This window comes from Trichogramma pretiosum, unplaced genomic scaffold (genome assembly GCF_000599845.2).
Source record: "Trichogramma pretiosum strain Unisexual culture from Peru unplaced genomic scaffold, Tpre_2.0 scaffold35, whole genome shotgun sequence".
Classification (NCBI taxonomy): Eukaryota; Metazoa; Arthropoda; class Insecta; order Hymenoptera; family Trichogrammatidae; genus Trichogramma; species Trichogramma pretiosum.
In genome coordinates, this window is record NW_019640943.1 from 1,129,458 (window position 1) to 1,141,848 (window position 12,391).

At 38.2% G+C, this 12,391-nt stretch overlaps 4 protein-coding genes across 4 annotated transcripts; 2 read left to right on the top strand and 2 right to left on the bottom strand.

The window, feature by feature from the left end:
• The first annotated feature begins 372 nt into the window (after positions 1–372).
• On the top strand, positions 373–1,103 carry LOC106653560 (ragulator complex protein LAMTOR4-like). The gene is made up of 2 exons (XM_014373052.2): positions 373–541; positions 626–1,103. The coding sequence occupies exons 1-2, from the start codon at positions 470–472 to the stop codon at positions 965–967; spliced, it is 414 nt and encodes a 137-aa protein (XP_014228538.1). The 5' UTR covers positions 373–469; the 3' UTR covers positions 968–1,103.
• Positions 1,104–1,204: 101 nt separating this feature from the next.
• On the bottom strand, positions 1,205–2,695 carry LOC106653559 (coiled-coil domain-containing protein 130 homolog). The gene is made up of 5 exons (XM_014373051.2): positions 2,529–2,695; positions 2,092–2,407; positions 1,757–2,017; positions 1,541–1,679; positions 1,205–1,467 (listed from the first exon to the last, which is right to left on the bottom strand). The coding sequence occupies exons 2-5, from the start codon at positions 2,401–2,403 to the stop codon at positions 1,232–1,234; spliced, it is 948 nt and encodes a 315-aa protein (XP_014228537.1). The 5' UTR covers positions 2,404–2,407; positions 2,529–2,695; the 3' UTR covers positions 1,205–1,231.
• Positions 2,696–3,544: 849 nt separating this feature from the next.
• On the top strand, positions 3,545–5,898 carry LOC106653558. Its single transcript, XM_014373049.2, has 3 exons — positions 3,545–4,269; positions 4,334–4,876; positions 4,943–5,898. The coding sequence occupies exons 1-3, from the start codon at positions 3,701–3,703 to the stop codon at positions 5,379–5,381; spliced, it is 1,551 nt and encodes a 516-aa protein (XP_014228535.1). The 5' UTR covers positions 3,545–3,700; the 3' UTR covers positions 5,382–5,898.
• Positions 5,899–7,236: 1,338 nt separating this feature from the next.
• LOC106653441 (peptide methionine sulfoxide reductase MsrB-like) lies at positions 7,237–8,418 on the bottom strand. Its single transcript, XM_014372881.2, has one exon. It carries the CDS (start codon positions 8,080–8,082, stop codon positions 7,528–7,530), a length of 555 nt encoding a protein of 184 aa, XP_014228367.1. The 5' UTR covers positions 8,083–8,418; the 3' UTR covers positions 7,237–7,527.
• Between the last annotated feature and the right edge of the window lie 3,973 nt (positions 8,419–12,391).

Genomic DNA, 12,391 nt, shown 5'->3' on the forward strand with positions numbered 1-12,391 from the left:
TCGCGTGTGTGTTACATACTGCATAAGCGTCGTGTATATGAAGTATATAGGAGTAGTCGCTCCGAGGAGCCTTAGATAGGATCTTATAAAGACCACATCTAGCTGCATAATGTAATTACGCTCGTTTTTTATTCTCCCTTTCTCTCTCTCTCTCTCTATAATTTTTCTTTCTTCGGGGGGTGAATTATATTATTATATTATAGATAGGCGGTTTAGTTTGCCGGGATATATTCGAAACTTTTCGCGCGAGTCGAGCTGTCATATTCGTAACGTATGATCGCCGCGTGGGTCCGTGTACTGGAGCGACATCGTTGGGCGGCCGCGCGAACTTGTCCCGCGCAGCAGAAATCTGTCATCGCGATAACAATAACAATATCAACACGAGGACTGTTTCGTGCATATATATGCGTATGTGACAGGCAGACGGACTTGGACAGTTGTGTGTACACAAGCTAACTCGGCAAAAGATATGGTTAGCTTCGATCGGATACCCGACCTGGTGGGCCACCTCGTGCTCAACGAGCACGGCGGAGTTCTCGAGGTAAGCTGCACAGTGCCTAATCTCGACGCTTGGATGTTGATTCGACTCTTTGTTTTTATTTTTTTTTTTTTTTTTTACACGCAGTCCGGTGGCGATCTGGAGAACGACGAGAGACTGGCCGAGGTGGTGAGGTCGATCGCCCGACTGACCGACCGCATCGAGTCGCAGGACGATCAGCAGCCGCTCGGCGACTTCAGCAAGATCGAGTTCTCGTTCGAGCACCACGCCTATCTCGTCTGCATGCACAACAGAAAGCTGTACGTGACCAAGAGGAGGCTGCAGCAGCAGCAGCAACAACAGCAGCAACAGCAACAACAACAGATGCAGATGCAGATGCAGCATCAGCAGCAATTGCAGCAGCAGCAGCAGACAGCTGCACCAATCGAGGAGGAGGTTTTGGTGGATTTCATGTCCAATGCGGGCTAAAAGTTTGAGAGGAACTTCCAAGTGTAAATAGATTATATGATTCATATGTGTTTTATTCAACAGATTTTCTTATCAAACTATATGTGATAATGCAGATTTTATATGTATAAAATGAAAAAATTGGAGCTTTATGAGAGATAACGACTCAGTTTATTAAATTCCAGTTGTTCGCACTGGGTTGTATAAAATATAGAATATTAATGATCTATTTATTTACACGATAAACTTTATGTATGTACATTGGGCTGCCGATGATCAAGATCATCAACAACCACTTTCGGAACTCGAGCTATCGTAGTGAACTAACGATGGTAGAGCAGAAGTGGGATTGCTACTTGTACCACTGCTACCCGAGGTTGATGCGCTTGCCGACACTGATGCCAAGGTTGTGGTTTCGCTCTTAGATTTAGATCCTTGCAAAGGAATGGGTTTATTTTTGGCTCTTTCTCTTGATTTGGCAACTGCTATGAGTCTTTTTAGTGGTAGGACTTTTGTTTTATCTGAAACAGTAGCATAATATTTTTTGTAAGTAATTATCCAAGGTTTGAGATTTCTTGACTAAATTTTACTTACTTTTTAATTTTTGTTGGGATAAAAGCTTAGCTAATTTTATATCATCTTCGTGTTCATCTATGAGATCAGTAGTCAAACCAAGTTTATCCTTCAATTTTTGATTAATGGAAGCTTTAGTTTCTAATTCCTTCTTTTTAGTCTGTAAGTGATCAGAAAAATTGAGTAATGCAACAATTTTACTAAAGATAAATCAAACTCTATTTTGTCATAACTTACCCTAAAAATGTCTCTTAGTGCACAGTTAGAGCTATAATCATCTTTCCATAATTCTTCATTTAAAGCTACTGCCCTTTGCAATGCGTTCTTTCTAACTTTTGCCGTTGTCTTATCTTCTAATTCATGTTCTAATTTATACATAGCATCATCGTACAACCTTCTTGAAACTTCTTTAGTTTCTGGAACTATTTGTTCATTTTCTGTTGGATCCCAGCGATTTTCTTGTCTCCTTGCTCCACTAACTATCTCATAATTTAGGTTCTAAAAAATAAACAATTCAATTAATTTCATGCCTTTAAGCACAAAAAACTATAATCACTACCTAAGAAACTTACCGCTGGATCAGTCTTAATTTCAAAATGGTTATCGCACAAGTGACATTTCATTCGAAACTGATACAGTGGCGTACTGTAATACATTCCAATTTTCTTCTTCTCTGCATTGTATCGTACACCCATGCCAATATGATTATTACACCCCTCACACCATATGTTGAATGGCATTTCAAATCTAATGATTAAAATCCCCATGTGAAGCTTTCTTGCTCTCTCTCTAAGAGCATGAGTGCCTTGAAATTTGTTGATACCTCCGAATTTGGGATCATAATCCGGAGGATAGTACAGATTCTGTCCTTTGCGTTCACCCATATTGCTGAAAAAAGTAATTAAAAGTTAGTTTTTAGAAAACACTGTCACTGTTTGTTTACCAACACATTGAGTATTGATGCACTGCATCAACAAACTCAAATCGATAGGTTATAATCAATGCATACCTTGATTATTTCTTGAAATTCACAATGAAATACAAATTACACAAACTCAAATTGTGTAGGGATTGGTAAATCTGAAATATCGTCTAGTTGACTGCAAGAATATCAACAGAAAAAGTGACTCAATGCCATAACACAGCAAGAAACCCGAGTCGCAATCCTGTCTGCAACGTCAAAACACTTATACACATATCGTGCAGCATGCGATGCGACAATTCAGATGTCTGCATTACCATCCGGTACTATACGTTACATCTTCGAACGTCGATTCCGAAAATAGCGTAATTAGGCTGATACACGGTAATCAATAAAAGTTCGAAATTATCGAGAGAGCTCTTTGAATTAATTTTTTTTCTATTAATTCTCGAATGAAATTGTTTTTTCATTTTCGGTGGTTGGTTATCGACACGCATGTTCGATTCCGAGCAGAAGACATGTAGCAGAAAAAATATAAACTGAGCAATGCATACCGCAGTGCGCGAGTTTTTGGCGTGTTTCAATTTTGATCTTTCAAAGTTAAGTATTTTATTACTATTGTTATTATCTAGTTTTTTTTTCGGCTACTTTATTTATGGAATTAAACCAAAATAGTTAACAATTCAATTTTGATAATTTTAAAAAGTCACAAAAAGAAATTAAAGTCATTATTTTTTCCCTCCATCGAAGGGAACCAATTTTCGCTTTTTTACGCTTTAAAATTGTAATTATTTGTACGATATCACCGAATATGATCATTGACCTTTATTATTACTGGGGTAAAGCGGCCAGTTTAGAACACCTGAGAAAAATTTTCACTTTGATCAGATTTCGCTAAGATACAGTAGAAATTCTGCATGACATTAAAATAATTCTTTTATAATAATAAAGATTAAATATAAAAGTTAATAATCTGTTGAGGTGAACGTAAAAATTATGTTTTCATTTTTGTACTTTTCGACTGCTTTGTTTATTTTCTAATTCGTGTGAGCGCGAGAAACAAAGTCATCTTGATCAAAGTGTACAGTTGTGAAACTGTTAGTATTGACAGAAGTGTGATTATTCTCGAACGTCTCACACATCAAATTGTACAGTAATTAATTCTATTCAAAATAAAATATTAATTATCATCTTCGAACGACCATTAGTTTGAAATATAACGTTTAATCAGAATCAGAACATTTGATACAAGAAAAAAAATGTCGCGAATAACTTACTCATTGACCAAAGAATACTATCGTAAAAAAATTGGTGCAGCTGATCTTATAAATTTGGTAGATTATTTGAATAAGAATGAAATTACAGAAGAAAAGTTAGAAGACGAAGGCACCGTGAGGGATATAATACGTCTGGGAATGAAAAAAGAACCAAAAAAAGGCTATTCGAAAAGTGATATTAATGTGTTTAGAAAAACGATTCTTTCTTTTAAAATTGATTATTTGAAAACAACTCCTCTGTATCGAATAAATCGAGGCATACTAGTCGTCGCTTGTATCGAACTTCTGCTGTGGCCTGGGCAAACCGATGAAGAATATAGAAACATTTATGCTTACCACAAGTCGGGTATTATGTATAAAGAACTGTGTAAACTGTGTAATGTCGAAGAAATCGATCCTGTCGCCGATGAATCGGCTAAATTGTTTTTTGGAAGCTACACGTTAGCCAACATAAATGGGATCGTCTTGCAAACGATAAGAGCGTATTTGAAAAAAATTGATATCAATCCTGAAGAAATGAGATATATAATAAATGAATCCTTTCGAATAATGTGAGTAAATATTTGAAAAATGCTCGATACAATGATATGCTCAAAAATTCAATTTAATTTCTAGAAATAGTACGATATTCGATGAACAAAGATTTAAGGCGGATGTTCTGATTAATTTGGTAAATTATTTAGTGATACGAGACGTGAAATTAGAAGATCTAAAAAAACAGGATATTACAATGGATATGCTGTATATAATCGTTGGCGAAAACCGAGCACCCTCGCAAACGCAATTTAGAGAGTTTGAAAAATTTCTCGCTCTCAAACTTGATTACTTGAAGGTAACCAATCTGTACCAAATAAATCCTGACATATTGACGGTCGCGTGCGTCGAGCATCTCCTGTATCCCGGACAAGATCGCGAAGTATACAGAAGTATATATGACTGCGATACCGAAACGGCGACCAAGGTATACAATGAACTGCATGGTTTTCCAGAAGGGCAAAATGTCGATGGTGCCACAGTTATATCGGCTACAAACTTTCTTCGACGCGAAACGTTCTTGAATGAGGATGGGTGCTTGAAAACGATAAGATCGTATTTAAAAAATATCAAATTCGGTCCCGAGGAGATTGAATTTATAAAAAATAAGTCGATCGAGTTGATGTGAGTAATTATTTTAAAAATGTTCGTACAATAATTTTACACTCGAAAATCAAATTAAATTTTCAGCACCGATAATGAAGCTAGTGACGCCGTTCAACCACCAACAAACGTGACGAATCGTCCGATATCCGCACCCACCGACGACGAGGCGCAGGCCCGTCCACCTACGCCAGAGGTGTTACCGATGGACGTCGACCAACCGTCGACAGTATCGACGCCCGCGAACCAGGGATTTCCCTCGCGTTACTCTCCCAACGACGTGGTCTTGGCGATAAGGCCAAGGCTGAATTTTTTCTGGCCGGCAAGAATTCAAGAGGTTCACAGCGACAGGAGGGAGTACGTGGTATATTTTCTATTGGGTGGACTCAACGCGGAAGTTATATCGGAGGAAGATGTAAAAGCTTTTACGGAGGAAGAGATCGACGCCGCTGCCTACTGTCTGGGTCCAGGTTTAGTACAGTCTTACTTCAGGTATGCAGTGTCGATGGGTAAACAAGGAGACTAAGATACTTAATCATTTTGTCTTCGTTAAAGTATAATAAAAATAAAGGGAGAAACTTCATGTACAAAAAGTTTTTAGAATTATTTAGAGAACCTACGTGCTTCGGAATTTACGCGGAACTTGCTGTAATTCTTAAAAATTTAATTAAAACGTTTGAATTAAAATTTTATCGGCATTTTCTTTAGTTACGGTCTATTGCCAGGATAGAGTAATAAATCTTATGAAAAAAATGTAATATTAAAAGAAGTGAAAAAAGTTTTTATTGCAGTAAAATTTAATTTTTATTCATTTGAATAATAGCTCGCGATGGCCAATACCGTAGCGGCCAGGTAAACATCGTGTTTTTTAAGCTCTCTCAGTTCCTTCAAGTTCACTGCACGCAAGAATAAGAAGAATACAAAATTAAGCTCTCGAAGCTTTTTGGCGGGCGTGATTCATACCGATCGCGATGCGTTATCGGCTGCGCGGTATTTTTAAGCCAAATATTTGCGAAATTCCTTCGCTTCAATGAAAAAAAAAATATATATATATCTTCAAAATAAATTTATCTCTTTGACGCTCGAGCACGTGTGCCCGCGAAAAATATCCGCGGTACCGACATCGCTTTTAACATTGACTCGGAAATTGGGCCGCCGATTTATTTATAAATTCACGGATACGAGCGGCGCAATGGAGTTTGATGATGTGTTTATGTGTTATAATATGCTCGCACACATCGAACGAAGGTTATTAACTACAAGCCAGCGAACTTTCGAATCTTTTTCTTTCTTTTTTTTTTTCAAGTCTAACAAAGATCGAGAACGAGATCGTAATTCGATCGACGCGTGTGCGCTCGAAGAAATCGGATATCCAGATTTCTGCTGCTGCTGCTGCTGCTGCGAGCGTAAGGTGCAGCTAGCAGCAAGTGCGCACCTATAAAGACGCGACTCGACCTTGCGTCTGGTTCACGGCAGTCTGCATGCCTTCGTACCTACATATACGATATTTTGACGCGCGCAAGGTCGACATTTCTCTCTCTCGTGCTTACACGCAAAAACGTCGCGGATGACAAATTTTCCCCGTCGACGTCGTCGCGCCGGGCCTTTTACGCTAAAAGTTAAATTACCACAGAGACGTTTGTAATAGGATTGAGAAGCCGCGTTCGTGTGCGTCACGAGTATGTGTGTTTACGCTTACGCATGAATCATCGAGCGAAATTTCGCAGATTTTGCATTGAATCGCGACATTTATAGCTATATACGTCGGATGACATTGTGATATTTTGAAGTTTTTGTAGCACTTTGTGTTTTTTTTTTATAAATTAAAAATACAAGATTGTTTATTTATTATATATTTTTTTTAATATTGCTGATTTAATTATTGACTTAGTTAAGTAAATAAATATATTGACTCAAATACAATTTTGCTGGATTGTTTTTTTCTCGATAGCATAATAAAATTTTCAATGTTTTAAGCAAATCCATGCACAACGTACTTCAATCATTGGTTACAATTTTGCACTAGAATTGAAGATAATGAGCAAATCAGAACTTCAGTCGATTAATACAATTGTCAATGCTTTTTAAAAAAATTGCCCATTTTTTGGTACAAAATATTGCATATACCTTTAAAAACCTTGTTTAAAAACTTATCCGCACGCTTGTGCACATGTGTTTGTTAAATATATGTATATAGCATTTTTCTTTGTAAGTATCAAATACTGCAAAATATCTCTTTCGTAGGCGTACAAAAAGTTGATGGGTCAAACATTAGTTTGTTAAAAATTCTCAATCTTATACGATACAGCAGTTAAAACAGTTCAAGGACCGAACAAAATGTATATACCCTCTCTACGCTACTAGAATATAACTTTCTTCGTTGTTATAATGATTTTGGTATTAATATTTAAGTCGTTAGGCTAATAAATTTTCTTCTCCCGGATGGACAATCACCAGATAATCAATCAATATTTACACTCGCACGCTATACACATTCAGAGCTTCATCACAATAATCTTGCATCACAGCTTGCAAGCCACACTAAGAATACGTATAAGTATATAACGTGCATAGCTGAGAAACACACACACACACACACGCTCAACACACCTGCATACTATTATTATATATAATCACACGCAAATACACAGAGACAGACTGTGTCAACTAAATTATTCATTCTTGGCTTCCGTAGCAGGATGGAAATTGATAGACGCCGAGTTGATGCAGAAGCGCTTCCTCTTTGGCTTGGGTCCATCGTTGAAAACGTGGCCGAGATGGGCGTCGCACTTGGAGCACGTGACCTCGGTCCTGTCCATGCCGTGGCTCGAGTCCCGGTTGAGCTTCACCTTGCCCTCGTCCAGCACGTCGTTGAAGGCCGGCCAGCCGCAGCCCGAGTCGTACTTGGTGTCCGAGTGGAAGAGCGGCTGCTCGCAGACGACGCACGTGTACAGGCCCTGCTTGTAGTGCTTGTTGTAGGCGCCCGAGAACGGCCGCTCGGTGCCCTTCTCCTGGGTGACGTGCCACTGGAGCGGCGTCAGTCGCGCCTTCAGCTCGGCTTTGTCCAACTTTTGGCCGTCCGACATGACGATCGGTGTACTGCTGCTCGACGTCGACTGTCTGCTGGGAATGTAATTGAAGGCCGATTGCGGTGCCAGTGCCCGCAGTAGCACGCACTCGTTCGGTATTACTACTTTCCTCATGATTGTGTAGGTAATTCTATGCATGTATGTGTTTGTGTGTGCGAAGAGTATAGCGCGGCCCACTATATAGTCACTCTATTGCTGCCGTTTGCACTGCTTCTGCTGCAAGTTGCACTTTTTGCGCGCAAGAGGAAAAGAGAAGGATGCACACACGGACGGACGAACTATATACACGGGGGAACTATTATTGTATTAGAAAAAAGGAACGGGCTGGAGAGCCGAGAGAGGCGCGTTTAAAAAAAAACGTCTCTATGCCTCCGAGTATAATGGTGCTACTGCTGCTGCTGTGCTGCTTTATAGACGGACAGACTCTGACTGTTTCTTTACTAAAGCGGCGGAGAGCAGCTCGAAACTTCGACTTTTGTTGATCTTATGTCGCGCGTCGGTGTGTCATCATGTGAGTGTGTGTGTGTGTGTGTGTGTGTCATGTGTGTCTATATACTTGTGCGCACGCAGCAGCACGCATCTATATAGCCGACGGGCGCGCGCGAAGAGTCGAGAGTGCAGTATATTTATTTATATTTGCACACTTTATGCACACGAGTGGGAGCGTACTTAAATATACGTATTTTATTTTAGTTTTATTTTTGGTTTTTAATTTTTTTTTTCTTATAAATTACCGGCCGGTAAGGTCGCTGCCCCTATTTTCGCTCAAAGAGATCAAACCTTGATACCAGTACTTTAATAATATGGTTTTGTGGAACATACTCGGCTCATGAAATCGAATTTTTTTCAATTTTTTTGTCTATGATCGAATCGCTAAAATATTAATGGGATCGAATGAATTCAAATTTTTCCCAAGAATCGTAAGAAAATGTTTATTTTTTTTTTTATTTAGCTCAAATAATTGTAGGATGTGACATATAATGTAATTTCTCATATAATTTCACAGTGAGTCTCCTCGCGCAGTTATGGAAAAGTTTCAAAAATTTGCGGTAAACAAAAAAGGTAGAGTGAAATGAATTCTAAAATCTGTCACCTAAAAATGATACTGTTAATAATGTTTCCTAAATACGCAATTATAATGCAATAAGTATGATGGATAATATTATTATGTCTAATGTGAAGCGTTATAAACAATATTATTCAAAAATGAATACATAGAGTAAAACTAATATCTACATTCAATTCTACGGAAAAAAAGACAACAAATTATTTGTCTAATTGATTTTTTTTCGCTTAGTTTATTTGCATATAAATACGAAAAACGAATTTCTAGCTGTTTTTCGCTTAAAAAAATATCAAAAAAGTGCATTTTCACCACTGAAAAAAATTTTTAGGCTAAAACTAATGACGAGACTCGATTCAACAGAATAAATCCTAAAAAATTTATGCTACAAAAAATTTACAGACATCCTCTACGGCGAGGAAGGTCTCATTGTATTTTTTTTCGGTTTTGAATAAGCCTATCGTCATACTGTTCCGATGATCACCATCAAATTCAAGATGATAAAAAATAGAAATTTATCAATCGATAGACTCCCATGTTTATACAAAATCATCGTGATCGCGACTAGTCTGATTTTAGCGAGAAACGTAACAGTCCTAGACAGAAATTAGAAGATTCTGAAAATTTTACGCAGGAAAGATTTTACAATTATCATCTCTGGCGAGGAAGGTCTCATTGAATTTTTTTGTCAATTTTGAACAAGCCTATCGTCAAGCTGTACTCACGATAACAATCGAATTCAACCATTTCATGGCAAAAAATGATTTTATACGCCAAAATCAATGATGGCTTTTGATTCTATGGAAAATAATACAAAAAACAATGTATTTAGAAAGCCGATTTTGACGTTATAGAAAAGCTGGCGACTTATTTAGCTACTTAACGTCAATCCCGATTTTCTGAGGCCAAAACAATTTCAAAAACCCATGGATACCTCTAAAAATCGATAACTTCGTTTCAAACTATAAACTTTCAAAATCCGTTGGATTCGCAGAGATAAAAAAAATTTTGAAAATATGATTTATGTTCATTTATAATAATGCAAAAAGAATATTTATAATTATATAAATAAAATAAATATAATTGTACAAAACAGAGTCAAAACAAATTATTTAAAATACGAAAAGTCAGGCCTTTTTTTTCTTCTACTCTATAGAGCTGAAATCGATGACTTACTTTTATCATTAACAATTCTTATTTTTCTTACGTAAACTTTTCAAAGATGATTCTGTACTTCTTTGAAATTTTTTCGAGTGAAAAGTTTCTACCCGCGTTAAGTAAGTAGTACCTCTGCGCGCGTAGAATAGTTATTCGACTGCGCCGGCGCGTTCGAACTTTCTCTTATTGAATCGTGGCTTGCATGAAAATCATCAGCATAGGTTACGACTACACCGCGTGAACAGCTATATATAGAAAATATCGAATCTACTGCATTACGCGTGAGAAAATAAAATTAACATTTAAAATTACAAGTGACCACGTGTGTTGTTGTTGTGTGATATATGTATGATATAATGGATCCACACCGCAACTGTTCAGGACAATCACGCGAGGTAGCCTGTTCTCGACAAAAAGTCGAACTGGAAGATCTTTTGAACGAGCTGAAGCTCGACCGCGCGGACGCAGAACGGACCACCCAAATTCTTGAACGACTTAGTAATATAACTAGTAAATCGACTTGGAAGGGCCCACTTCCGAATCTTCGAGACACTTTTCAACAGGAAGAAGTTAACCGTATACTCATGAATATCGTCGATCACATAAGCAGAAAACAAATCGATTATTCTGAAGGAATGGTAATTATTGGCTTCATAGCTCGCACAGGCTACAGACACGAGCCAGAAATTGATAAAGATGGCAAAATACGATTGCATCTTACAACACCGCTGCATGTGGCAGCAAAATACAAATACAACGTAGATATGAATTATTTTATTGTTCCGAACCTTTTTAAAATATACCGTGACGATTTAAATTACACCGACGAGTTAGGCTACACGCACTTCCATGTGGCCTGCATGTATAGTGGTGCTATCAAAATCGCCCCAAAATTCCTCGAGCTCGTCCAGGATCCCAATCTCCTCGTGGAATCAACGGGTGATTCGCCGCTACACTTGTGTTTGTCTCACTCATGGGACACTTCCTTGGTCGAATTACTGCTAAAAAAAGGCGCCAATCCGAATGTGGCTAACAAGTTGGGAATAACACCCTTGCAATTTGCCGTGGCGAATCTCATGGACAGTGAGGTGGATTTACTCGTGAATCATAGAGCTAATCTGTCGGATTTTGTTTTTCCCACTTTCAGTCGCTTCGAAGCGAGCCTAGAGTCTTTGTATGGTGAAGTAATCGTTTATGTTCATAAATTGGAAATAGCTTCTTCCGCTATGAGGATCGTAGATCGCCTAGAGAGAGGGGGATACGAGCTGGACCTAGACGACGCCCTGACGATCATGAAATGTTTCGCCAAGTGGGAATTGTTCGAGATATCGGTGAACGATAAAAGACTTTTATGCGAGGACTTCGAGACAAGAGCGAAAAAGATAATTGTGAAATCGGACTTGTCGCTCTACGATCTAATCCAGTTACGACCCCGAGAGGCGGCGAAGCTAGTTACACCTTGCGACTTATCGCGCTCGGTCGGTTTTGACGGTCTTCCCAAAGCGACCAGAAAGTATTGTGTTACACATCTGTGCCAAACGCCGAGAGAACTTTTTCGGAGCTGGGCACTGGTCTCGTACATGGAGCTGATGCATTACCGACTGCCGGATCTTTGCTGTGAAAAGATCATCGAGAAACTGACGAACGAGGATTTTTATCACATTTGCTTGGCGGCTCAAGACCAAAGTCACGAGGACAGAAGGATGCAATGAATGGATTGGATTGAATGAATGATTGAATTGTCAGAAAGATGTAATGATTCTAAGTAATTGGAGAATTATAAGTCCACTAGTATAATTGCTGCGTGAGCACATACAAAATTTCATGTTTCAGCAATTGTAGGATTACATAGATTTAAACCCGCAGTTAGCCTTAATAAAAAAAGTTTATCATTAAATAACGGATTTGTCTTTATTTCGTTGTCCCTTTATACTTTAAACTAGGGCTGTGCAACCACCTGATTTTTCGAGTTCAAGTCGAGTACTCGAATTCTTAATGAATATTTTTTAGAGCTCTAGAAATAAGATTGATACACATCGAATAGTACCCGAGCCACCGCTAGATGGCCGGGGGCCGAAATTTTCGTAACTCACCAGAGAAAAAGCTAAGTTCTAGGAATAATTAAAAGTCAAGATTAGTTGGCATCGAAGCAAACATTAAAGCATACATTGAACTATATTAATTCTCCATGTGTATGATAGTTAAAATGATTAAAAAAGGAGCCAA